Here is a 27,947-nt window from a genome sequence, read left to right on the forward strand (position 1 = left end):
ATAGACTTCAATATAAAAAGTATTTACTAAGATAAAATGCAGAATATAGACTAGTCTTTGATCACAAGCACAAAGACTAGGATGATTCTTCTGCCAATTAGCAGCTCAAATAGTAACTCTTGCATATACTGTAAGCTCATTTTATAAGACAGCATTCAACAGCGCCGTAGCTTATTTAGTGTACACCCAAAAATTAAATACAAACCACCACAACTCATTTTGTGTGAATTAGTAATGGAGGTGAAGTACACACTGTGAGTGAAACCCAGAATCCAGAGTATGCACTATGCTTGAAGTTCATTTATTCGTCTATTAATTTGCAGACCAATTAAAGTACACTTCCATATTGAAGCCATTTAGGAGTATAAACAAATTCAGATGAAAGGCACAACACTATACCCCCAGCATCGTCACCACCTTTATAATTTGGATGGGTCGTTCATTCTGTCTTACAGAAAAACACAAAAAAGAATACTGGAAATAATGTTATGATAAGGCATTATTGCGATAATATGCTGTATCCACCAAACGTATATTCCCCCTGCTTCAGTAGGATAATGGATGCCAATATTGCAGAAAAGAATATTAGAAATAAAATTTCATCTACGATTCTTACATTAAGCACATACAGAGATGTATCTTAAAAATGGCCATCATAATTCCTTTAGAGTGAAGTTCACTTTTCAAGCAAATGCCCACCTCAGCATGCACAGACACACACCTTGTGAAAGTCAGTCCCAGTTAATGTTTTACAGTGTCATTATTTTTACAATGTTCCTCACAGAACAATTGGAACTCTAAATGCTATGTTCTTGGTCTTACTCTCCTGCCATTAATATCAGTGCCATCAGATAGTTGAGCCCAGACACTCCTACTTTTTCCTCCGCTACTGCAATCATCCTCAAAGCCAGCAACTGTCTTTAGAAGTTCTGACTGAAGTAAAGGACATTTCTCCTTCAAATACTCAAATCCCTTTGAACGCATAACACCTGCAACATAGAAGAAAAGGCATAAACGGTAGAATTCAGAAATAAATTGCATTGTACTACAAAATCATCCATACTTTAGATCCTTTTTCATTACTTGACAAGATATTGACACAGAGCTGCAACATGTTTCCTGATACAAAAGGGAGGATGCCCTTTCAGTCGTGCAATTGAGTTGACATTTTAGCCTGTTCATTTACTCTGGAGTCTGGAGGATATCTCTACCAAGTGCAGGTATGTTGAAACTTAAGTACATTAATTAAGGGCACAACTGAACTCGGACATAGACAGCTTAAAATGTATAAATTATTATTTTCCTAGCTTCTAGTATTTCAATTTTGGAAATGGGGTAGTTCATATGTGAGTAAAAATAGAAGTTGGGGTTGATATAAAAGCAATGAATTCCAAATACCTTGAACAATTTCAATAATATGGTGTAATGGTGTTATGAAGAGAGGCAGAAGAAAAGATTTACCATTATAAAGAAAGAAACAATGTCAAATAGATTCGGAAAAGTGACATTGAAAATAATATAATCCTAATATATCATAGCGTGAAGAAAAAAATTTCTGAGGAAAACACCATATGAAAATCTAAGGGATGCTTGCCCACATTCATATATGGCATCCCTAGGAAACACATCAACATAGACTAGTGGACCTTGCCCAGAAGGATTCAAATTAGGCACCTGGTGGAAAGAAAATAGCCAAATGCCCAACAACATTGGAAACAACCAGTTGAGCTAACTCCTTGGGATTCATGAGGTGAAGATATATTACTTGACAACCAATTTAACATTGCCAGCAGCCTTTTTCTATGTCCAATGCCTTTGACTCTCAACTTTCAAGTCATACCTGTTTTGCAATTTGCAACCAAATTTCACTAGCAGTAAGCAATTACTCTGACACACAGCTGTTGAACCTATTAAATGCATTTTGAAAAGCAGTCTACAGCATAGCAAATGGTTTACACAAAATGGCCTGGAAAACCCTATTTTTGCTGGAATCCAACAAAGCAAAAAAAAGTCCACATATGGCATAGTTCCGGGCTGTTTCAGGATTTTTCCAATTATGGCAAAGAAAAGACAATCATGAGCCATTTCTGATTCTGCCACCGACCCAAAGAACTTGAGGAATAAGCATACCAGTTAAGCAAACACATGGCAATGCAGAAGTTCAACTGGGCCTCCATAATATTGTGGAACTTGGAATCAATGCTTCACTACTTTCAAGTCTACTTGGTAAATTCCAATTACATAGGTTTTGTTTATAAAAATAAAAACAGAAATTTAATTGAGATTTATCATTAAAAAAAAAATAATATATATATATATATATATATAAAATAAAAGATAAAAAAATAAAAACCTTAAATAAGTACAAGAGTCTTGTACAACCATTCCTTAAAGTCTCGGCAGTCAGGACACTAGTTGAGTCCCATGCACTACTTATCTACACATACCTATGCAAGACTAACTTTACGAAATAAATTTCAACTGACCTTAATAAGATAAAGCTCATTCACTTTATGGAATAGGATAAAGCTTGAGAAAAGGCAGGAGATACAAAAGATAGATTAATGCTAGAAAATGGATTAAGTGCAGATAAACCCAATGAAGCTAGAATATACCTAGGTGCTAAATTAAAATTGTTCACTAATACCTCAGAAAATTTCTATCAGTAATACAAAGTGACACTTTTCTCATGTTAAAAGGAGTTTTTTGCGGCTATAACAAAGAAAGCCGGTATCTCTAGTACAATACTAGGCAACTTTGTGATGTTGGAGTTGTTTGAAAATATAAAATTTTAAAGTACAAAATTTTATTAGAAATGAAAATTAACTCCTTCAAGATTCAACCATGTCTCCACCTAGGTCTGCAGAAACAGGAAATCCGAAACACCTACCACAATAGAAAGAATGCATTTTTAGGTCATTGCCAAACTTCTAATGTTTGTTTTGATATTCAAGAGCATTGGAGACTACTTTGGGATCTGAAAGCATCTATTTGTTGGCTCCTCTTGGAGATTCAACAAACACTTCACAAATTAAACCTCTATTTAGATCACAAGATTAGAAGCCTTTGCCAGATTGTTCATTGCACAGCAATGATTAATCAAAAAACAGAACAAACGTTACTCCACTGGGAAGTTCCTCTCTAAAGAAACATGCCATATTCAAATCCAAAGTGCACAAAAACCTATGTTTGGCAACAGTTAAAGAACAGGGGACAGGTAAACAAATTTTTGGTACAGATGGATACAAACCCCAAATTCTAGGGATGACACTATCAGACACCATGGATATGGGGATATATCCCTTGCCACAAACTATATAAAAAAGTAATAAAATATGCATTCTTTTAAAATCATTTCTTATTAATGAATCATGATACACAAAAAGAGACAATGCAACAATCAATTACAGAAGTTGAAATTCAAATAGGTCAACCCATACATTATAGAAAGGTATGATACTATGGCCGTATATGATCATCATCTAGCATGATATAAAGGCATTGTGACATAACCTTAAATTTATATAGACTTAGATAATAGATATTCCATACATGACAGAATAATTAAAACTAAAAATACCAAGCCATTATCCGAACTCAAATAGTGTATTCTTGGTGTTCTGCTTCATATGCTACAACAATTCTTCAGCATCGCCAGTGCTAATGCCATCATCAGTGTCACGGACAGTCCTTTTGCTCGTTGAAGATTCTAACACCCTAACCAATCCCTATTGCAATTCCCCACCCTCCTCTTTCAATGTGGCCTCCTTTGTATCAATATCCCATCACATCATTGATTACTTCAGACACTCAAGAGTTTCAGCTATTCAGAAAACAAGGCACTGCACATTGCAACTAGCTTCTCTGCCTGTCTGGATGAACATTTGTAACTTGATACAGTGGATAAAATTGTAAGTGGACCAATTTCACCAAATCTTGCAAGAGGAGGAAGAACCATGAAATAATGGAGGCAAAAATTCAATAAATATGGAGTGGGGCAAATCAGATTAACCTACTTGAGCGGATCACAAAGAGATCAGTCAAATAAGATCCCAAGCATGTGAGCACCTAGCAATAGAATGATGAGAGCTAGAAAGCTGGTTCATTATAGAGGACAAAGAATAAAAGAACCTTATTAATCATGACTAGATTAGCACAGGTTGGAAGACATATCAAAGAAATGCTCCTGGGTACATATGAAAGGCAGTATTTGGGCTGTTGGAAAGGAGAGGGTGACAACAGAGATGAAGTCAGGAAGACATAAAGGAGCCCAGTGCCACTAGAGATTTAGGCAATGTGAGATTGAGGACAACCACAAAAAGAAAATATCTTTATGTCCATGCTATAAGGGTTAGAAAACAAAGACTTGTTTGTTTTGGCGTGACTCTCTTATAGAACAAGCTAGAGTTTCCAAAGCAGGTTCTAAAAATGCTAAAACAATCTGGGAGCTTGGGACATCCAAGTAGAAAGGAGAGGTTACAGCAGCAAAGTTATCTTACTTGCTGGCCATGGATATTTTATGCCTGAAAATGTAACTCCGCAAACACAAGTAGAAGAAGTTATCATTGAAGAGGGTGAAAAGGGGCAGGCACAGGGAAGAACATCATTTGTCCAGCAGTACCCATTAATCAAAAAGGGTATATATTGCATTTGTCAAATCAGTCATATCTAGTAACCTCATGGGTTGTCTTTCCTGTGCAAGCAGGCCACTTCAAGCAAACAGGGCCAAGTGCAACTCCAGCAGTAAACCATGAATCAAATTGGGTATATCTTGCATTTGTCAGGTCAGTCATATCTAGTCACCTCATGGGTTGTCTCTTCCATGCAAGCAGGCCATTTCAAGCAGTCAGGGACAAGTGCAAGTCCTTGCCAAATTGGACAAAATAGATAGAGCCCCCACCTGTGGATTCTTAGCCAGAGGGATCTTTCAAGAGTGTTACAAGCCAGCTACAGAGTCCACTGTCATATCTCCCAGATTGTGGAGGGGCTTGCTTGCTGCACAAAAATATTCGGAAGCATCTTGTCAAAAAAAGATTCCCTTGCTATGTTCCATATCAAGTCCGATGATTTTTATGAATGGATATAAAACTATTTTATACTTCAAATCAGCTTCTATATTCGCATTTAGTACAAATTTCAAATAATCTGTTCATGAGATTTTCAAACATGCTGATTACAACCTAATTCGTGTGAAATCCTCCTGACTTGACCTTTCTTAACTAATAATACAGCATGACAAAAGCTAGGAAAATTATCATATTATTTCAACTGCGATTGACCACACACTTATGTCATGGTCACTGATGATCGTTGCCTCTAAAGTCTAAACAGATTATCTTATCAGCAACGTGTATACCTATGAATCAACTACTATATGTTTACCACTTTCCCTTCTTTACGCAACATTGGACATTCATCATAATCCTCTGAAATAAGATGAATTTGAAATTTCCTAAAAAGGATAAGACTCATAAGAGGCTTCTTTTCTAAAATAGTTTGCACAATTAAACCTACTTCAAGCCTATGACATTTGTTTGTTCTACTTACTCTAGATTTGATGACTAGGGTCCATTCAATTTAAGTACATGGCAAGCACAATACAGGATCTATTGGAATTTCCTACGGAATTCTCAATCAAAAATTGGATCAGCAAAACACTAAATGTCTGCTCTCCTGCTTTCTTCAAATGGCTCCACAAATGATACCCCCTTCTCACCATACATTGCATCTACAGATGTCTTTATAAAACTATAACAATGGTACAGGCAATTTGTTGCAATGTGGTAACCTAAAACAGTAGGCCCATTCGTCATCAGAAGTTGTAAACAATAAATTTCTTTGTAACAGTAGACTCGTTACAGCCAACTAGCTTCCCTCTTTAGTGATGGCACCATGAAAAAATACTCACAACTCTTCTTTGTTCTTATCTAAGGCATCAGATCAACATATTGATAAGCAAGAATATTCTGTTCATGTGATATAGGAAAGGATATGATGACAGTCAGGTGGTAAGGCACTTGGGGTATTCCATCAGAGCATGCCACTGTAGCCTAAAGATTCATACAGATCTCAATAGCTCATCTACAGCAAAGGAAACAAGATGGGTAAACAACATCTGAGTAATATGGAAAAGTAATGGAAAACCAAGCAAACTTCAGCTAACATTCATCTCGCATTGAAGAGAAATGGAGGCACAAGGATAGCATTCATAGTTCATAAGCATGGCTTCGGGGTCAAATTTAAAAAGTGTTGTAAAGGAAATCTATCTGTGGAAGGATATTTTCCTAAATAATGTTTTGGAAGTAATCTGAGGAATGGGATCATTATTCCAATAAGCCTGATTTTCCCAATGGACTTCCCTATCGAGATATTTTGTTGTGAACCAAACTCGCAACTATAGATAGGTTAGCACTGATTTACAGCATAACCATCCTCAGACTACTGTTAAGAGTAGAGTGTAGGCATGTGATTCACTAAATTTTCAAGTTAGCTTACTGAGAGTGGTCAAGAGTCAAGACACACTGTTTATATATATGTTAGAAATCTGGAAAGGACATCTTATCTGCCATAAGTCAAATGTGCTTCGAATAGAGGTGTCTTTGGTAATGCTGCATATGTATGCAGCATTACCAAAATGACTGATTATCAAAAGATTATCCACTAATAAACGTAATTAGAGCATTATAGTAAACCATAACATTAAAAAATTATTTGGATGTCATAACAACAGGTACAAGAAAGTGACTATGGGGCAAAATTAAGCCCATGATTATAAGAAAAAAGCATACGCCAGGGCATCAAAAAATGTGTAAGAGGATATACAAACAAGAAGTGTTTATTGTTTGCAAGGAAATGCAAGGAACCACTATCTATAGATCAATAAAATAGAAATAATAATGGCATTCAAAGTAGCAAACATATAAAGCTGCAAGTCAACAAAAACTATCAACTTTGGCAATGACGAGTACAGGAACAAAGTACATTGAAGACCGGAGTCTTTGTGAAGAACACCTAGGTGAGATACTTATTCACCCCATTGTTTACACTTTGTGAGCAGAGAAACAGCAAATTGACAAAATCTACAAGTGAAACAATAAACCACAAAAGATCAGATCAAAAAAATCAGTAGGTACTATGTTCCTATCTTTGGCAATTGGCAGGTATGACGCTATCTTATTGCATGCACCAGAAGAAAACGTTATCCATTTTATATTAGTTATGTTGAAGCATCGACTGATAGGATTGGCAGAAAACTGGAAATATAATATATGTGTGTGTGTGTCTGTGTGTGACAGAACAAACTCCCTAGGCAAAGCACATCTTCCCCTTGAAGCCCCAACACAAACCAAATACTATGTCCATCAAAGAGGCATAAACATACACAAGTCAGCCTTCTACATTGCAAGAAAATATGCAGAAATTTACAATCAAGGTATTCACAAAATTTGAGGCATAAGCATAGCATGTTTGATATCTTATTAATACTCATACAAGCATGCACAAATAAATTAATAACCTACCTATAAATCACAGGAATGTCAGTAGGATTGCAATTTGTTAGAAGTTCTAAAGCAAGTCAACATATTATGAGCAACTTCAATAGGTTGTAAGGCATAATTATTATGAAGCCACAAATCACTGCTATGGGGCAGACTAAAACTCAACTTTTGCAGAGCTGAATCATCTGGCCCGTGATGCAATAAGTTGTTGGACCCATCAAGGCCTCTCATAATCAATTTTCTCTGTTTGAGCCAAAAAATTTCTCAATTAGTTTGTAGTCCGAACTACCTTAGGAAATATTATTCAGATGTGTTATTTCGAAAAAATCCTAAATCCATCCAAAACTAACATGATGATAAGCATTCTATTAATACAACCACTGTATCTGTGCCATTCAAAGTTTGCAGGGAGTTTCTTCCTTGAGGAAGATAGTTTCATATGTCACTTGGCCTTAATGGTCTTTTAAATGTGTAGTAAACGCATAAATATAAATGTGCCATAACACATTTCGGCAAGTACTAGAATCCACTGTGCAAGACAGTGCACATTAACAGAATATCTCAAGGGAAGTTAAGGTGGTTGCCATCCATATCTTAGATTATGGACTCTAACATATAATAATGGTTTTGCACACTAGGATGAAGGTCCACTATAACTTTATTGGTATTAGACTGTAAAGTCAGTTGGCAAGGCAGGGTAGTCTGTTATACATTGTTATGCAAAATCTGACCTTAAGGACTGGATTACTCAAAAATATTACAAGTCAATTAACTAGTCCAAATTTATTTCCACATCCCATGAAAGTGATAGAATTGCAACCTGAACTCCTAAATCTATCTTGCGATTCATGTAGATTGTTGATATCCAATTCACTCATGACATCACAGGCTTATGCTTGCTCTTCAAATAATAACTATCAGGCAGCCCATAAAAGCTATAGTGCATCTAAGAACTTAAAAGCTATTTAACCCAAAACAAGTATTTACATCGACAAGCTTGGCCACGAGCGAAAAGATTCCCTCATTATCTTGAATGATTTTCAAGGGAAAAAGACAGCACCATAGAGTAATCATATATACAGTTGATAACCCTTTGAAAGTTGCCTTCCCTAGAACCAAAAAAACTAATATTATTAGTTAGCTAATATTTGAAAAATCACCTTTCCTCAAACAAAAATACTTATTAAAAACTACTATTGGCCTCCTTGAATCTACTGATGAAGTGTTTAGCATTGTCAAAAAAGCACTATAAAATAGGTCACAGAATGAACTACAACTACAAACTACCATTTGGGAAAACCTAGCGATGGAAATGCACAGTACAGTGATCAACAACAGAACTACGACAATTGAATCTATACACCAATGAATCTATGGCAAGAAAACTAAACATTTTGGGGAAAAGAAGACAATACCATCAAAAATAAAAAAAGAAATGAATACGATACAATAACAAAAACATCCAGTGCGAGATATGAAGAAAGAGTTATCAATGGAGTAAGGGTAAACCAACTGTAAGTATCAACATTTGAACAAAGTTGCAGAATGTGGTTGTCATATGTATCTTAAAATATCTTCAAGCAAAGTTTGTTGAAAGATGGAAACAAGAAAACAGAGATCAATATATATTATTTTTCTTCTTTAAAAATGATACCATATCACAAGTTGGCAACAATTAAAATAAGTAATTTGGATTGAAGTACTTGCAACTTGGACAAACCTCAAAGTAAAATGTCTAACAGGGTGAACACTGAAAATTTCTTTGAGAAACTTAGTCAGGGATTATACACAATAGTAATTATGGTAAGTGAAATTGCAACAATGGCTTCTCTAATGCAGCACAGCACTTTCTTAATGCTGCGAAGCATTCTTCCTTGGCTGATAAGATTAACATATGTGATCTCCCCCATGCAGACATTGAAAGGAATTGCCATGAAGATGGAAAGAGAGATTGGATACAGAGAAATATATCATTGCTATCCATCCACGAGAAGGCTATCCAAACATTGATGGTAAAGACCAACCTAACATAAAAAGAAGAAATAGTTGAAGATTCCAACGGCCAATCAATTTATAACAACTTCAGTTTCCTTGTTTTCAAATATATTTCTCAAGGCCAAGGAGAGCTAAAAAAGTTCAGAATATATTAATATAACTGTTTGTGCAAGGCAGCTTCAGGTCCAATAACCTGGCAGTTAAGCCCATTATAATATAAAGTTTCAGTGCTAGATCAGTAATAAGGAAATGGGTAGGGAGTTAGGAAGCATACTTTGCTTGGCTTGAGTTAGATTGGCATATAGAAAAATATCATTGATGTCTATCAAGAAGAGGGCTGTCCACACATTGAAGATAAAGAACAACCTAACATAAACAGAAGAAATAGTTGAAGATTCCAAAGACCAATCAATTTATGACAACATTAAGGAAATGGGTAGGGAGTTAGGAAGCATACTTTGCTTGGCTTGAGTTAGATTGGTATATAGAAAAATATCATTGATGTCTATCAAGAAGAGGGCTGCCCACACATTGAAGATAAAGAACAACCTAACATAAACAGAAGAAATAGTTGAAGATTCCAAAGGCCAATCAATTTATGACAACATTAGTTTCGTTGTTTAAAATATATTTCTCAAGTCCAAGAATATCTAAAAAAGTTAAGAATATGTTAATATAACTGTTTGTGCAAGGCAGGTTCAGGTCCAATAACCTAGCAGTTAAGCCCAGTATAATCTAAAGTTTATGTGCTAGATCAGTAATAAGGAAATGGCCAGGGAGTTAGGCATCATACTTTGCTTGGCTTGAGTCTGATGTGGAGCAGGTCCTGTACTGAAATCAAATCAACCCAGAGTTGCAAGTTTAAAAATGAAAATGAGACACAGACAATTAGGAATCTGTGTGCATATGACTTAAATTAATAGGAGAGAAAAATAAAATCACAATATTCAAGCGCAAACATCTAAGTGTGATCAACGATGGAGTTATGGAGGTATGATGTGCAAAATAGACTATACAACAAAATGTAAAATACTGAATGGCTAACATCTGCTGCCTCCTTTACACCTAAGTATCCTTGCCCAAAATTGAGAAGAACATTGTCCATCTCCAGATATGTGTTGAATTTCTAGTTAATGTTTCTATTATAAATTCTCTTGAGCTCATCCTCACTTTCATATCTCTTGATTATCTTCCACATGAATCCACTATCCTCTATTGCGTAGCCTTATTTATTTGAACAAATCATTAAAACGAAACCTCGTCCTCTAAAAACTCATACATGTGTCATACATTCATTGATACATGACATCTTTGAATGCTCATGGATAGATTTCAACCCACTGGAATGGGATGTCCTTCATGTTAATTCACTCGAGGATGATTGATCTCGACAAAGTTATAATGATTTTGTACTAAGCAACATGTCTGAGAAAGGTTTTGACATTATTCACAAACCAGAAGTCAAGTAGTTTTTCTCCACTTCATGTTGACATAAGTCCACTTTTAATGCAAAGTGTTCAATGAAAGTGGCTAAGATCTCAGAACTTAACCATTTGACAAATGTGTCTATAATCATTGAAACTACATTTCCAAAAAAGCATAAGTGATACCCACATTCCTTTTATTCTTCTCTCAAAGCATCGATTAACAACTGGGGCAAAATTTCACAAAAACCCTTGTTTCCCCATCCTTCTTTGGAATTAATAAGAATAATTATGCTCACACAGTATTTGAGTAGTTGGTATTATTTGGCTTTCACTATAATAGGCTTACTAGGAAGGGGATTATGGAACCTCCTCCACTGGATGGATATCTTCATCTTTTTGGTCCACTTCCAGCTTGTTCACTTTCTACATCGTCTCCTTCCTCGTGCTCTTTGCCTAGGATATTCTTTTCCTCTACCTCATCATCCTAGTTTCTTAATTCTAGTTGCAAATGCAATCTTACCATTTCAGCCTATACTTCCGCATTCAAGCACACCTTCAATCTTACACTTTCTAGATTTAGTTTCTTTCATTTCTTTGAATGTGAACTTTTCTAGTTCAATGTATGTCAAGTTGAACAACTCTAAAACAACTTCCTCAATTTAAAAGAATCACACTCCATTTTCTCATCTACCATGAATTCATGGAAGAATACTCCATTATCTGCTTTAATTTGACCTCATATTGTTCCCCAACTGAAACATGTAAACTCTATAAATCCAAATATGCATTTTTTACAACATTATTTAGACCATTCCCTTAGAAAGAATGGTGTATAGATGAACCAGCTCACCCTGGCTAGATTGGCTTAATCTGTGACTTCATACCTGAGCTTTATGGCAAGCCCACTTTTCATAGAACACATGGTATTTCTATCTTGTAGATCATTCTCATCTTGGAAGTCCTTTTGCACACGTCTTCTTACATCATTTTGTATGTCATCTTGAATGTCAAATTGCATATCATTGTGCATATCTACGTACACTTCATATTAAATATCATTTTGCATGTCTTCCTCATCACATGACATTACCCTTTGTCATGACGCCAGCAATAACATTCACAACATCCTCAACATTTTTCATATCATCCTAATTAGGTCTTCATTGGGCAGGTTGTCCTCTCTAGGCAAGTCCCTATCAAACAAGTCTGCTCTCTAAGTAGGTCCTTTCTAGGTCGGCAATATACATCCGAGGACATGGCATTTCTATCTTGCAATCGATTCTTATCTTCAACATTCATTTAAATGCATGTCTTCTTTCATCATTTTGCATATCATCTTCAATGTCATATTACATGTCCTTGTGCATATCTATCTGCATGTCACCTTGAACGTTATGTTGCATGTATTCCTCATCACGTCACATTATCATTTCTGATGATGTCCCCAAGCACATAGCTTAACAGTGTTGACCACATCCAACATTTTGCATGTCATCCTCATTAGGTCTTCATTGAGCAACCTATCCTCTCTAAGTAAGTCTTCAACAAGTAAGGTATCCTCTCTAGGTCCTTTCTAGGTTAATCATCTCCATGTAAACATCAATTTTGTTTGTGGCATTCATATGCATAGATTACACATGGAATTGATTGTCCTCCCTTTCAACAGTAATTGACATTTTATATCAACATGAGATAAGTCATCTTCCTGTTTTAAACATCCACATTTACGACATCATTAACATGTAATTTCACTTATGTAATAGATCACCATCAGTTTTGTGAGGCAATGTCATTAAGCAACTTATATTCATGGACATCATTTGTCACATATTTGGTAGGAAATCCCTGATATCTATAACACTATCACTGTCTTTTTAACAAATTTGATGTGACATGCTCATAAATAATGCCATCTTCAACTAAGTTGTGTTCATTCATGAGGTTATCCTCTACGACGATGAAATCCTCATTAATGTTGTGCTACATACCTATGACCTCGTCATTAATTCAATGTTGCACAAACATTTATACAATCCAACAATAATTTCCCCTTCCATTTAATGTTTAATAAAATCCATAATCCACGTTAAGATGGAAACCAATATTTTAATTATATACAATGTTAACTCAATACACTAAATGTAACAAATTTCCTCTTGTGAAATAACAACACAAATTGGTGCTCAGTCAATTACCTAGTTTAGATCTCTTAAAGGCTTGAGAGGCATCCAAAAACATTAAGGTAATACATCAACTCTCTCTTCTTTTATTTTGCCAATTTGGTAAATTAAGATAAATAACATGCACAGAGTATTGAACATCTCTCCCTACCACAATTGTTGAGCACCTCATTTCTCTCAACACAAAAATAGTTTATTATCTCCGTTTTCATTCGAATCTTATAGTACAATAAAGTTGATATATATATATATATATATATATATATATGGAGTTCCCTTGCAATTCATTTAAGAGTCCTATGTCTTGTATCTCACCATGTAGGACAACTCCATGTAGCATCAAGGCCATCTATTTGTAATTGTAACCAAATGTGAAGCTTGAAACCATATATAGGTGTAGGTGCCAAACCATGAAACCAATTCCAAATAGATACATTAGCATAGCCATTAATTCAGCTTTAATTCAAACCAATGCATTAGATTGTCATTCATAATCCACTTCCAATTTATTTTATTTTATTTGATATAGGTCAAGTTACTAAATAGAGGTATGAGATCTTATGCATTTTTATGTTGACTAGGAAATATGGGCAACCTACACTCAACTAAACAATGCTTAACAATATACCATCATAGTGCAAAATCAACTTCTATCACTTCTTTAACAAAAAGGAAAATATTCAATAGAAGTGAAGAAAATTCTGTGCAAATACAAAAACCATGTCAACCATTGAATGTACACATTGAGCCAAGCTAGAACTAGAAGCAAAGTAGTAGCAGTGTTCCCCATCAAAGCCCTCAATAAACATGAAGGGGTAGATGCACTCTCTGATAATGTTGTTTGGAGAATTGTGGAGGACAAGGCGACCCATATGTGTAAACCTAGGAGAAGAATGGGATGAAAGAGGTACATATCTCCTAACATACAATTCCAAGTGGAAATTCTCCAAATGGAAGATTCATTGCTCTAATGGAGCTCAATAGTAGAACATTCTACAAGACGAATTCAAGTCTACGACCTACTACAACAAATTTCTCTTTCCACCTAGTGGACTGTGGGATCTGTCGAGGGATCTGGAACTAGGGCTTCTATAGAGTCTCCTAGAAGTTAATCATCTGAAAGGGGATAAGGAGCTTGAGGACTCATTAATCTAGAGTATAAAATGATCTACGCCACATTAATCTAGACTCAATAATCCACCTAATGGGTTTTCAACGGGGAGGTACACACAGACTCCACACCATATGACCTAACACCTCTCTCACAAAAAGAGATAAATACCTCTAGTCAAAATCATAGAATAAAAAGGAGAGAGGACCTCCCAAATCCCAAAAGATACAATGAAAATGGCCCTTGAATCTCACAATAGATGGTGCACTTAAAGATGAGATACTCATCCAATTTTAACCCCTAAAGATGGCATATCTGGCAAGTTCTTTTGGGGTGTGGGATTTGATAATATGTCTCAACCTAATGCTGAAAAGAGCACACTCAAAGCTAGCCAAGGAGGATCCTAAGGCCATGCATCTAATGTTTGTTGATATACTCAAGCCTGACACCATGTCCCTTAACTGCACCTACACCATGGTTTCTTTTCTTTTAACTTATTTTGGATGTTAGGGAGCAATATGATACCAGGCTACAACAATATCTCGTTTCTGGAAATAACTGTCTAAAGGAATCAATATAATGTCTAAAAGGTCTATTGCATTATCTTTGTATACATGAGATGGTAAATCTGCCATCTGCCACGAGCATACCTTTTTCTTTTGGCCCTTACTTGCAATAGATAGCTAAAAAACTGTCTTACTCAGTTTCCTACAAGATTCAGCCCTGTATATTTTTCCCTGATTAAAAAAGCAAAAGAAAATGTGGTAACAAATATTCTAGCCTAGTTTTCTTAAAAAAAAAATCAATGGGGTATGATTGTATCTACAACGCACAATTTAATATGCCAGTATCATTGCAAAAACACATAATGATGATTACCAAGGTTGAAATGCACCCATCCACTGCACCTATGGACTACCATTGGTCCATGACTGTTTGGGATATGACCACAGAATAACAGCAGCTTTCACGTTGCTAAAATTACAGCATCATGAGAATGAGAGGAATATTCCATTTCTGGGATGCAATCGTTCTTGTTTTATAAATGAGTTATCTGAGATGGGGTAACCATGGCTTTTAATGAACTTAATGAATCGAGGCATGGTGCGTGTGAAAGGTGACAATCTGGGAAGTAATCATCCTTACATGTTATTTGAAGTACCTAATCCAGAAGAACAGAATGAACTTAATGAATTAAGGCATTGAAAGTATGAAAGGTAACATTATATCAGGAGTCAATCTGGGAAGGAATCATTCTTAAGTGTTATTTGAAGGAACTAATAAATAAGGGCAGGGAAGAAAAAATGCACCAGTTCTTGCTGATGAAAACAAAAATATTCTGTAGAATAGAAAACAAGATATCACTACTTCCAAAATACTTTACTTGAAGTTCCACAGTTCTTGGTTCATTTTACAACAATAAGTTGGAATTTCAGTGAACATTTAGGAATCCAGACCTGCAAGATTTTCTGCGGCAAATTTGAGACATGCAGCTTTCAAGTCAACAGCGTGGTAACTCTCAGCAAGGGCAAGAGTGGAGGCAACTGTATCGACAGATATGCTTCTGCATAATTTTGATTCGCAAAGTAGCCTCAATCGACGCAAACCATATACATGTGCTGCGGCAAGCAAGCGCTCTGTCAATGTCTCAGGTGTTGAAGAAGATGAAGATAAAGAAGAATTGGGTGACGATGGCTCTTCATCAGGAAGGGTGTCTCTATAAATATAATGCAGCATGGCCTGTAGCTCACACAGGAGAACAACAGGAAAAGATGTCAGCTACATCAGCAAGGATTGAATAGAACTGGTCAACTAGTCAGGGGGCAAACCTGCAAACAGTGGTAACATATTCAGGTTCTTGTATTGAGGGTACACAGACTGTACCCTCAAACCAAGATCTTAACCAACTGACTCAGTTGACCATGTTTCTCAATTATTTGTGTTCCAAAACCAATTATAAAGTCATACACACCACTAGATTTTTAACTACATTAAAAGTCAAAAAAGTTATAATTGTTACCTTGAACACCGTTGGCTCCATGTCTGTAATAACAACTTCATTACTCTGCTCTGAAGAATCAAAAAAATTTTCTTTGAATACTGGGGATCGTGCAGCCAAAACAAGTTTATGAGCATGAAATTTTTCCCCAGCTACATCAAAAGTTACGTCTGAGGCTTCTTGATTTTCCAAAAGAGCACCAAAGTGTAAACCTAAATCTGATTCAGGAACCGTTATCGAATGCAACCTAGGGTACTCAATGGCAGAGACCACAACACCCACTGTGCAATTTAATTTCAGGCAATCATCCTTGAGGTAATCAGATGTCTCCAGTACAGCCCGTCTGAAGAACCGTTTGTAGCCCCTACACAAAACAAAACCCAAGAAAAATATATAGATTAAAATTTTAACACATTATGTTTGTTATAATAATTAGCAGATATTATTTGCCAAAACTGCTTGAAATATCAATTTCAATTGTCTTTTCACTCCTATTCATGATTTAAAGAATAAAAAATAAAACCCGAACGTAGAAAAAGAAATTGCAATCCCAACTTTAAAAAAGGAATAAGATACAATCATATTTTTAAAACCGGAACCGGTGACCGGACCGGTCCAACCTAATAAACCAGGTTTCAAACCAGAACCGTTCAAACCGGGACTGGTGAACCGGTCTTTAAAAAACTACACGAAATAATTAGTTTTTAATAAAATAAAATAAAAACTATTTTTAAGATTTAAAACCATGATTCCAAACCAATAGAGACAATATATGCAAGGTTTTCTCATCTATGTAAAGATGAACATATCACAATGGCATCGAGTGCAATACATATCAGCAACAAAATACATAATCAATGAGGCTTTAAATGGCCTCTAGGGTCCGAAAACAATGCTCTAAGCTATGGGGACACCGACCTACTACAAGTCTACATATCAGTGGTCAACAACATGATCACTCCTCATCATGATCAAACTCATCACCACTACTAGATGAGAGATCATCAACATGAGCTACATAAACAATATGGCTCAGAGTTTGAGGACTCCTAAAACTGCTCTACAACTTTAGTAGCAATAGTAGTAGCAAAAATAGACATCAAAACTACAAATCACTGATCAACATGATCACTCATGAAACTCATCATTGATTCAGCACTACTAGAAATGGTATCATCAACAAGAGATACATAAACATCATCTAGCTCAAAGTCTTCATACTTGTATTGCTCAACCTTATAACATGATAGAAATTGAAAAGGCTTAACATGCCTAACCAATGATTTTGGTTTGAGTGAAGGGTTCATCTCCCCAACCTTATAATGTGGTTGAAAAAGATTAGGATGCATAACCAATTGTTTTTCTTTGAGTGAAGGGTACATTCTAGTCAAGGCCATGTTAGAGGAGTTCAACAATCAATACCACCAACATCGACAAAGTTCAACAATCAATGTCACCAACATCAAGGTTCTTAAAGGGCTTAATGCTCTTGATCAAATGCCAATCTCATACCCTCAACCATGAAATCCTGAAAAACCATTAAATCTGCTTAATTTTGAATGAAATCTAAAATTCTAGTTTCTCCATATGAAATTCAATGAGGTTGAAACCACTCTCAAACATCCTAAGTCATTTCATGGTAATGTTAATAATTTAAGTAAAAGTGGCATTTCCTTTATTTTTCATTTTCATCCTTTTATTTAAAAGGAAAAATAAAGGAAATGCCACTTTTACTTTAAGAATTTAACATTACCATTAATTGCCAACATTGTTAGGGTTGAGAAAATTAACAAAAAGATTGGATCGACCGCTCTGCAACCTGCGAGATCCGCATTTTGCACGCTCTGCAACCTGCGCGCGCGTCCGTTGAGGGCTTTGTTGTAGGCCGCGACCAGCCTGGCTGGGTCTGCTGGCTCATCATGGAGGCGCTGACTCCCCCACAGGGGCCTCCCTCTCCTCCTCCGCCTTCTGCCACTGAGGCCTTCAAAACCTTGCTGGCCTCTTTGCCCAAGAAGAAATGCATGGAAGCTGCAAAGTTTGTGAAAAAACTAGAAGATATCCCTGAGATCGCCCTTCCGCCAGAAGGACCGATCCAAGTAGCCTTGTCTCTGGCAGATCATGCTCTGGTTGGTCAGTTTACAGGACTCTGGCCTTCCCCGAAATCAACTGAGAACTGGGTCGCCAGGAACTGGGCACCTTTGATAAAAGACAAGGTAACCTCTTACTTCCTCGGGAGAGGCTATTTTTTGTTTGAGTTCTCTGCAAAAGAGGACAAAGATCTCATTTTCCAGAATGGCCCTTACTTCATGGGTCCTCAAGGTCTGTATTTGAATAAATGGACGCCAGACTTCGATCCGGCGGTGGATGTGCCTACAACGGTCCTGGTGTGGGTGAGACTCCCCAACCTTCCAGTTCACTGCTGGAACTGGGACTCTCTGAAGCACATAGGAAATACCCTTGGAAAATTTATAGACAAGGCTAACAGCAAAGATCAGTATGACTGTGCCAGAATCTATGTGGAGGTAGATCTGGAGGTCAGACTACCGGAAGCCATCAAAATAGTTGTAGGTCCCTGGACACATGTACAGAAACTGGATTATGAGCAGTTGTCGTTCAAATGCCGGAAGTGCCACGTCTATGGACACTTCGCCAGAGACTGCCCGTCCAAAGGTGTGGAAGAAAAAGGGAAGGAAGATGGATAGAACCAGGCAAAGCGCTCCAAAACTTCTCACAAGAAGAATGTAAATGTAAATGCCAAAGCTCCTCACTCGGGTCCTACTCAGAAACCTTCCATGGAAAGCCAAGGGAATAAATTCGAGATCCTTGGATCTGAAATCGTGACCACTCAAGATACAGAAATCCCAAAGGAGGCCTCTACATCTAAAGCCTCCCCCCCCACCAAAAGTGCATCAGAGAGATCCAAAGGGAGGATATCAAAAGAGGAGGAGGAAACCCAAGAGTCCAAGGAATCAGAGGAAGAAGGGGAAATAGGTGAATCACAATCTTCTCCCAGAAGATCCACAAGAGGACGAAAGTCTGCAAAGGAAAAAAGAGAACAAGAAACTTATAAGGACAAGCTCCAGGGCAGCCAGCCAACGTTAGAGAAGCTACTAGCAAAAACCCCGAAGATGACGAGGATTCAATCTCAGGGCTCCAAGGGAGCTCACCACAGCAAAAATAAATGATGAAGATAGTCTCCTGGAATTGTAGGGGAATGGGCACCACAGTTAAGGAAGAAGCAATGAAGAGTCTAATAAGATTGGAAGCCCCGGATATCCTCCTCATCCAGGAGACTAAATTGGAGGACACAGCTTTCCTCCAAGCGAGCAAAAAAATTTGGAATAAAAGTGGAGCGCATGCAATTTCTGCCCGTGGAGCATCGGGAGGGCTTGGGTCGCTCTGGAACACTAATAAGTTCTCATTAATCTCTGAGTCCCTGAATACCCATTGGATTTTTTTAAAAATGCAGCATTTAGAATCTAAGGAGATTATTTGTCTATTCAATGTGTATGCTCCTAACAATGCAGGTGAGAAAAAAAACTGTTGGGACTCCATCAAAAGCCTGGCAGATCTAGAGAACCTGGAAAACATAATCATAGCCGAAGATCTAAATCTCACCCTCCTCTCGTCAGAAAAAAGAGGAGGTAGCATCGTTAGAGATCCGGCAAGAGAATGGGCGGAAGATCTCATGCAAGACTGGGACCTACTAGATATCAAGCCGGTTACTGGTACGTTCACATGGTCAAATAAGAGAGTTGGGCCGGGTCACATAGCGGCAAGACTTGACAGATTTTTTGTCCAAAGTTCCTTCCTGCTTCTTGGGTTAGAGGCTAGAATGCATATTCTTCATAGTAGTGTATCAGATCACAAGCCCATTAGCCTAGAGCTGGTGACTTCCAAGGACCTGGGGCCTATCCCTTTCAGATTCAGTTCTCTATGGACTAAAGAGACAGACTTCATGCAAAAGGTCAGAGATTGCTGGAAAGATCCAGTCAAGGGTTCCCCTTTTTTTGTTTGGGAGGAAAAACTTCGAAGAGTAAAAGCTATGCTGAAAGGCTGGGTCAAGACCTTGCCCAATCCTGCTGTTGAAAGAAAAAAAATCCAAAGCGCTCTAGAGAAGCAGCACCTCCATCTAGAAGCTGCTGAAATCACCAAAGAAGAGTTGGACAAGGAGTCTCAGTTACAGCATAAATTCCATAAGGCCTGTCTGGCAGAAGAAGAATTTTGGAGGCTCAAGTCCAGGAGTTTATGGCTCAAAGCAGGCGATAGAAACTCCTCTTTTTTCCACAAACAAGCTCAAGCCAGGAAATGTCGTAATTCTATCTCTGAAATCAAAAAAGATAACTGCACCTTAAAGGATTTTGCCAGCATCAAAAAGGCAGCTTCAGATCACTTTGAGAAGATGTATAGTGAAGACATGGAGGCTAGCCAAAATGACAATCTGCTAGACGTTGTTCCCAAACTCATCACTTCTAAAATGAATCAGGCCCTTGAAGCAAAAACGAAGTTAGGGAAGCCCTCTTTGCAATGGATCCCGACAAAGCCCCGGGACCGGATGGTTTCACTCCCAGATTTCTTCAGACATGTTGGCAGATCATTGAGAAGGAGTTCTTTAAAATGATCCAAAAGTCCCAAGAGTGTCAGAATATTGGAGCATGCACAAACTCAGCTTTTCTCGCCCTCGTCCCTAAAGAAAAAGGTGCTAACTCTTTTAATAGATTCCGGCCAATATCCTTATGTAACATTGGATATAAGGTGATAACCAAAATAATAGCAAACAGGTTGAGGAAAATTCTCCCCAAAATCATCCCGGAGAATCAAGGTGGATTTATACATGGCAAACAGCTAGTAGATAATTTCATCCTGGTACAAGAGGCGATCCATTCCAGCCTTCGTCGAAAAGAAAAAGGTATGGTCATTAAACTAGATCTAGCTAATGCATTTGATCATGTAAGACATAGTTTTTTGTTTGATGTTCTGCACAAGCTGGGTTTTGGTCAAAATATTATCAAGTGGATCAGAGCTTGTATTTCGGAACCCTGGATTGCACCTTTAGTGAATGGTAGGGCTGTTGATTTCTTCAAAGCTTCTAGAGGGTTGAGGCAGGGGTGCCCCCTCTCACCCCTCCTCTTTGTGCTGCAGGCCTCTGTCCTCAGCTTTTATTTGGATAAGAAGCAACAAGACCAAGATATAGCTGGCCTGTGCATAGCAAGAGGGGTTAAGAGCATCAACCACGCCCTCTTCGCAGATGATACCTTGTTGCTGGGGGCTGCAACTCATCTTTCTGCAATCAAATTTAAAGAAGTGCTGGATGATTATTGTAAAGTTTCGGGTAGTGAATTAAACAAGGGCAAATGTCACATATACTGCTGGAATATCTCTGCTCCTTCCGCAAGCTCTATAGCCAGATGTCTAGGCTTTGCAGCATCTTCATCTTGGACCTCCTTTAAATACCTTGGGCTGCCCATCTTTCATAAGAGGGCCTTGAGCAAGGATTGGCACCCCCAGATAGAAAAATTCAAAACAAAAATGCAGACCTGGGGATCCTCCTGGCTCAATATTGCCGGAAAATCAGTGCTCATCAAATCTGTGCTTAGCAGCCTACCGTTATTCCAATTCTCTGTTCTTTTGGCTCCTGTGGGAATCATTAAGAGGATGGAGGAACTAATCAGAAAAATTTTCTGGAAAGGAGGCAAGCATAATGAGAAGAGAATTCCTCTTGTCAACTGGGAAACTGTCTCTAGACGCTTCAGGAGGGAGGATTGAATTTCAAAAATCTCAGTATCCAAAACTTAGCCATGGGAGCCAAATTGATTTGGAAAATCATAGCTCCAAAACCAGGATGGGTTCATTTATCTCTGTGGAGGAAATATTTCAGAGGACAGAGACTCCGGTGCCTGGAGCAGCCCAAAAGCCATAACAGAACCCCCTTTAGCATTCTAAGTAATAAAACTGGCCCGCTAATAAGAAACCACGCCTATTGGATACCGGGAAATGGCAAAAGCATCAGTTTGTGGGAGGATAGCATAATGAACAGGCCTCCGCTGGCAGACTCGGGTCTCAGGATCGAGCTGAAGGGATGGATGGATGCAGCAAATTTCAAAACGCTTTGGGACATTTCGAACTGGAGTGGAGACAGTTGGACGGGCTGGAAACAGATCACAGTCCCACCTGCATTACAATCAGAATTTGCTGCGCTTTTAACGATGCTGCATGGGCTGGCACCGTCACACGCAAGAAGGAAAGATACAAGAGGCTGGGGTCCGAAACAGGTAGGCTATATGGTGGCTCAGGGCTACGCCAAATGCATGGAGCGGCCTCACGTGCCTCCTAATCCTGCCCCCTGGGTTGGCATTTGGAATTTCCCTTCTATTCCAAAAATAGATCACTTCTGCTGGCTGCTATGCCATCAAAAAATTCTAACAGACGACAGGTTACAGAAAAGGGGCATTCTCGGGCCATCAAGATGCACGCTATGCAAGGAAAGTTTGGAATCCGCTCTCCATCTCACGCTGGAGTGCAAATTCACAGGTCTAATCTGGCATGAGCTTCTTGGATCATCGAATTTTATGTTCACCTTCCCCCACTCTGTCCCGGACCTGTTTGCTGGGTGGATGGCCAGGTACCCAGGCCCAAATCCAAAAAACAAGATTGTCAAGGCAGCATGGACAGCTCTGCCTAAACTCATCAGCTGGCAAATCTGGTTGGAGAGGAACAGAAGGATTTTCAGAAACAAGGAACAAGACTTCAGACTAGTAGCAAATACTGTGAAAGGTCAGTTAAATGAGTGGCTAAGAGACAAAAGCGATGACACAAACCTAAGCCAGCAGGATATTGAGTTTGGAGCAGCCCTCAATCTCAATTTTCAAAAATCAAAAACCACATCTATATCCCTCAAAGATTGGCAAATCAGGAAAAATGAAGAAGAATTCCAATCTTGGATGTCCAAACAAACACTTCCTTCTCTCTTCTTTGACGGGGCATCCAAGGGAAACCCAGGAATGGCTGGCACAGGAGGACTCATTATAAACCCAGAAGAAACATCTATACACAGATTTGCGTGGGGACTGGGCCACTCCTCAAGCATACAAGCTGAAGCGATGGCCCTGTTTCAAGGGATCAAACTGCTCAAAGAGCTGGGACACATGGAGGCAATTGTTTTTGGTGATTCCCAGGTCATCATCAAAGCAGTGGCGACCAACACAAATCCAGCAGATCTACGACTTGCAAGGACAATTACAAGAATTAAAGACATGACAAAGCTCCTGAATTTGAAATTTTTTCATATCCTGAGAAACAACAACAAAGAAGCAGACATAGAAGCAAACAAGGCAGTCCAGCTAGCAACCGGAACTATTCTCAGAGACAATGAAATCTCTTGGGACCCAATTCCCTAAATATCTATGTTCTTCTGCTTTTTATTGAAACAATTTGTATGCATTCATAAGCTCGGGAAATCAGCAGCAAGAGTTCATTTGATAAAATGTAAAAAGAGGAGACACATAAGCATATGCGCTATGTCCCGCTTGTTGGAGAGACACCTAGAAGCCAGCTTCACTATTTGTAACCGGAATTATGGCTTTTTGCCAAACATTTAATGAAGTCTCATAACTGTTTCTGTAAAAAAAAACATTGTTAGGGTTGAGATGTGTCAGGAGAATGAGAGGGTAGGCATGCTTTTCTTGGAGGGACTATTTTAGGAGGAAAACAACCCCAAATTTCCCTCAAAACAGCTTCAAAACTCACAAAACTGCATTCTGTGGGGTTTATAGCTGCCCTGGCAATAAACTGACCGGTTTGCTCTGGTTTTTGTGAAATTTGGGCAAAATGGACCCTTCAACCAGGTTTTTTGGCCAGTTTGACCAGTTTCCGGTTCAAGCAGTAGATTTTTAAAACTATGGATAAAATTAAGGCCAATAACTGCTTCCTTCCATTTGACAATCTGTGGTGATCAAAAGACCAATTCTACTGAAGTACACACCCCAAAGTCAGGGGAAGCAGAGGTCTGAATAAATAATTTCCACCAAAATGACCTAAGATTTGTACCCAGCCTTGTACCTTTCTGAAACATGCCATTAAGTGGGGCAGACCACAGGTGACAGCAAAACAGGACCCTGGTGGACAGCTTAATACCTCCCTCAACCTTGGCAATGAACCAAGACTCCATTGGGAAATATAATTCTTCAGTGTCAATACAATATAAGATCAAAAATGGTGGCCACCTCTGCCAATGCAGAAGAATGCTCAGTTCCTCACACTTGCTCTTGCCATTTCTGCATTTGAGGCTAGAAATCCTCCTGGGCCTGACAAAATGCGTTGTCACCAATCAAAAGCCTGATGGAGATGGTTGGGGGCCAACCCCAAGGACCACAATGACCCTCCACCAAACACTGGGCTGATCACAACTGCTGTTAACTCATGCTGAAGGACTTGTTTTAATGCAAGGCCTTGGGCCACTGGCATTGTTATTTAGTTCCTTTGTGTGCCTATGGGGCAGACCCTAAGTCAATGAGATTTTTCAGTTTTGAAACCAGGCCAGTCTTGATTTTAACTACCACTTGTCATGGCTCCATTTGCAGCTTATTTTTTTTTATATAATGTCAAATGTGCATTCCCTGTTGATATTATTAATTAAAGGAAGCATTCTATCAAAAAGATCAAGGAAATATTTTTACATTATAACACAGGCAAACGAACAAGGATACACAGATAAGGGATATGGATTTACAGTGTGTGAATAGGATATATGGGCCCAAAATCGAAATGCACAATTGTGAGAGCTCGGAAAATAATAAATAATAAAGATGCATGGTGGCATTCATATTAGCCAACTAGTGATTGTCAATGAAGAGCCAAATCTCAGATGTTACAACCAACAACCTGGAACTATCAGTTTTTGTTCCTTCAATACGAACAGATTATAAAATAAAAATTAGGGTTTGGCAAGGCATGTGTAATATATTAATTCAATACAGCTAATCGGAATAGCGAGATCAACTATCACATTTAAAACAAAAACTCATGAGCTTCAATTGCAGTGGAACATTTTCAATGCTGTGAGAAATTCAAGAGGTAGCTAATGAAAATGTTTGGCAGTGGCATGTAAGAAACAGTAGTTAACAGAGACAATCCACCAAAGTATAGCGTTGTAGCTCGAGAAATCATTCATTAAAAATAACTATTGGGGATTTTGACCAAGCAAATTTGTCGTGCTACAACGTACATGTGCACACCTACGCATATTTGAAAGAAGCAGAGGCAGAAAACACCCTAGGGTTTTCGTAGTTCATTGAACAGCTTACCGCTCAGAAATTCAAATGCATCCCATAATTTAGCTTTTCAATGTCTAAAAACCATAAAAGAATAAAAAAAATATTAACCCTAACAGGGACTCACCACATGCTTCCTCGATACTTCAAAGTGTAAGGCCCGCTCTCGAGCGCCCTGTCAAAATGGCTATGGACCTTGTTCTTGCCCTTCCCGCTCTGATCCACCAACGTCAATTCGAACAGAGCGCGAACGTCCGTGCCCTCGCTGGCCAACGCGATAAAAACGGAAACATACAGCGAATTGTCCTCTGCATTCTTGCCGTCAGGATAGAAATAAATGGCCCACTGGTAACCTCCCACCGTGAAGGTCTCGCTGGCAATGTGCCTCCCAACGCCCATGCCCTTGGCCAAGGAATAACCCTGTATTACGAAATTGTGCGACCCGTTGACAGTGTTGGTAACTGATCTCGAGCTCGAAGGCGAGCCATCGCCGTTCTCAGGGATTCCATCCTGCATTATCGACGGAAATCTAGAGCCGAAGGACCTTTTCATTGCCATCGGCCGGGCATTTAAAAGAAAAGAAATAATAATAGAAATGAAACCCTAGGGCACCAAAATCGTCCTTTCAAATTCTGGAATTAGAAAAAATTCACAGAAGATTCATCAGCTAGAGGCCTGTAAGAGACATTCACCCGTTTCTCATCGATGGCCTCTGACCGCAGCTTCACGCAAGTGGTTATGTACGATTTCAGGATCGAATTTAAGGAAAAAAATTCCGGAAATTTTGCAAGTCCTGCTCAATACTATTAGGATGACCAATATGGATTGGTGTATAGGGTCGAATTTCTCGATTCGATCAACAGCAATTGGTGATCGCAGAATGTAATACTCCCTGCTATGATTTCTCACCGTGGGAACGCTTTGATTTATTTTGTTGTTTATTTCTCTTTTAAAAACAAATCGGGTTTTGAGGGTTCCGTCCCCCTGTATCCAATGGTATATTTAATTCGGGAGACGTATCTACATGAAGCATACATGGGACACGTGGCGATTCTTCATTTGCTAGATGAAATTTGACGTTTTAAATGAGGTTCTGAGGGGCTAGGTGCCTGGTCTGTACCAAGGATTTTTTTTAAATGTGAGTAGGCCTTTTTATTTTAAAAATAGTTATATCCATAGGCATTCTTATTTGGAAAATAGTTTCATTGATATATGTTTTTATTATATCAAAAGGAAAAGAATAAAACTAGAGAATGAAATTATATTTTATAATAATATTTTATTTTAATTATTAATTTTTTATAATAATATTTTATTTTAATTATTAATAACTCTATAAATTAGTAAGATATTTAATATTTATATAAATTAGTAAAATATTTAATATTTATATAGATTAGTAAGATATGTTTATTTAAGATGGTTATAAACATGGGAGTGTTATATTAATTTTCTTAAATATGGGAATGTAATATGGATGGTTATTAGTAATAATATTTTTCTTTTTTTTTTTCTAGTGAGGAAATTAATATATTTATATAAAATTGAATAATATTGATTATTTATATAAAATTGAATAATATTGATTTCTATTAATGTAGTTATATAAATTAAATAGTATTTAAAAGCGATACATAATTTTTTATATATCTTAAGTTAACCATATTGAAAAAAAAAATCATAAAAATTAATTAAATTAATATATTTTTACAAAATTGAGGAATATTAATATTTATTAGTCTAACCATATAAATTAAATGATTAGTAAAGGTGGATAAACATCCATCTATAATAAACATCAAAACAATAATTTTTATTTTATAATTAATATTCATATAAATTAGTAAATTAAAATATTTAATCGAGAAATAAGATATATTTATAAAAGATTGAGTAAGGGCGATTTTTATTAATTTGTCTCCATTGAATTAAACATGCATGGTTTAATCTTTGAGGCAAACGTATGACTACTAGCATGATCAACAAGGTAACCATCCATTAATGATACAAATATGGGAGTGATATAGTAGCATTTGCACTAGATGTTGCAAAGGAAACGTTTTAAGGCATAAATTGAGGAACAATCACGACATGGGAATGGGCAAATTTAAATAAGACTATATTTTTTTTAATTATTGAATTAATATTGCATATAAATCTCATAAAATTCTCTGTTATTATAACTTGTAGCATTGTTCCAACCAACAAAACTATCTGCACATTTTGGAAGATCAAATGGCAATAAGTTTTACTTGGATTCTGTTCGGTGAAGTAATGTTGATGCTTCTACATGGTTCCTATTCATGTTCATATAAGTGGGCTTCTAGTCATGCTTCTACCTTCCCTTACAGTGGAATGATGTTCACAGTAGACATGATATTATTCTTAGATTTTATTTTGTGGGGTTGTCTCTGCAATTTTTTTTAATTACTTTTTGGGGCAGGGCTTTGGTGTTTTATTTAATTAT

General features: G+C 37.6%; 1 protein-coding gene across 4 annotated transcripts; it reads right to left on the minus strand.

Moving 5' to 3' along the window:
• Positions 1 to 469: 469 nt before the first annotated feature.
• Positions 470 to 26,447, minus strand: LOC149181736 (BTB/POZ and MATH domain-containing protein 4-like). 4 transcript variants are annotated; one of them, XR_016257029.1, is made up of 5 exons: positions 25,608 to 26,447; positions 16,233 to 16,575; positions 15,670 to 15,952; positions 4,804 to 4,995; positions 773 to 989 (listed from the first exon to the last, which is right to left on the minus strand). XR_016257029.1 is itself a non-coding variant. In XM_089416684.1 (5 exons), exons 1-4 carry the CDS (start codon positions 26,036 to 26,038, stop codon positions 4,937 to 4,939), a joined length of 1,116 nt encoding a protein of 371 aa, XP_089272810.1. In that variant the 5' UTR covers positions 26,039 to 26,447; the 3' UTR covers positions 773 to 989; positions 4,901 to 4,936. The 4 variants fall into 4 exon arrangements, 2 of the variants coding, with proteins under 2 accessions (XP_089272809.1, XP_089272810.1); XM_089416684.1 differs by having other exon boundaries at positions 4,901 to 4,995; XR_016257030.1 differs by lacking the exon at positions 4,804 to 4,995 and adding an exon at positions 7,665 to 7,742 and having other exon boundaries at positions 839 to 989.
• Positions 26,448 to 27,947: the final 1,500 nt, after the last annotated feature.

The sequence above is a fragment of the Pinus tabuliformis genome, chromosome 3_2, assembly GCF_031772625.1.
Source record: "Pinus tabuliformis cultivar Carrire ecotype Pingquan chromosome 3_2, CPIR1, whole genome shotgun sequence".
Taxonomy (NCBI): Eukaryota; Viridiplantae; Streptophyta; class Pinopsida; order Pinales; family Pinaceae; genus Pinus; species Pinus tabuliformis.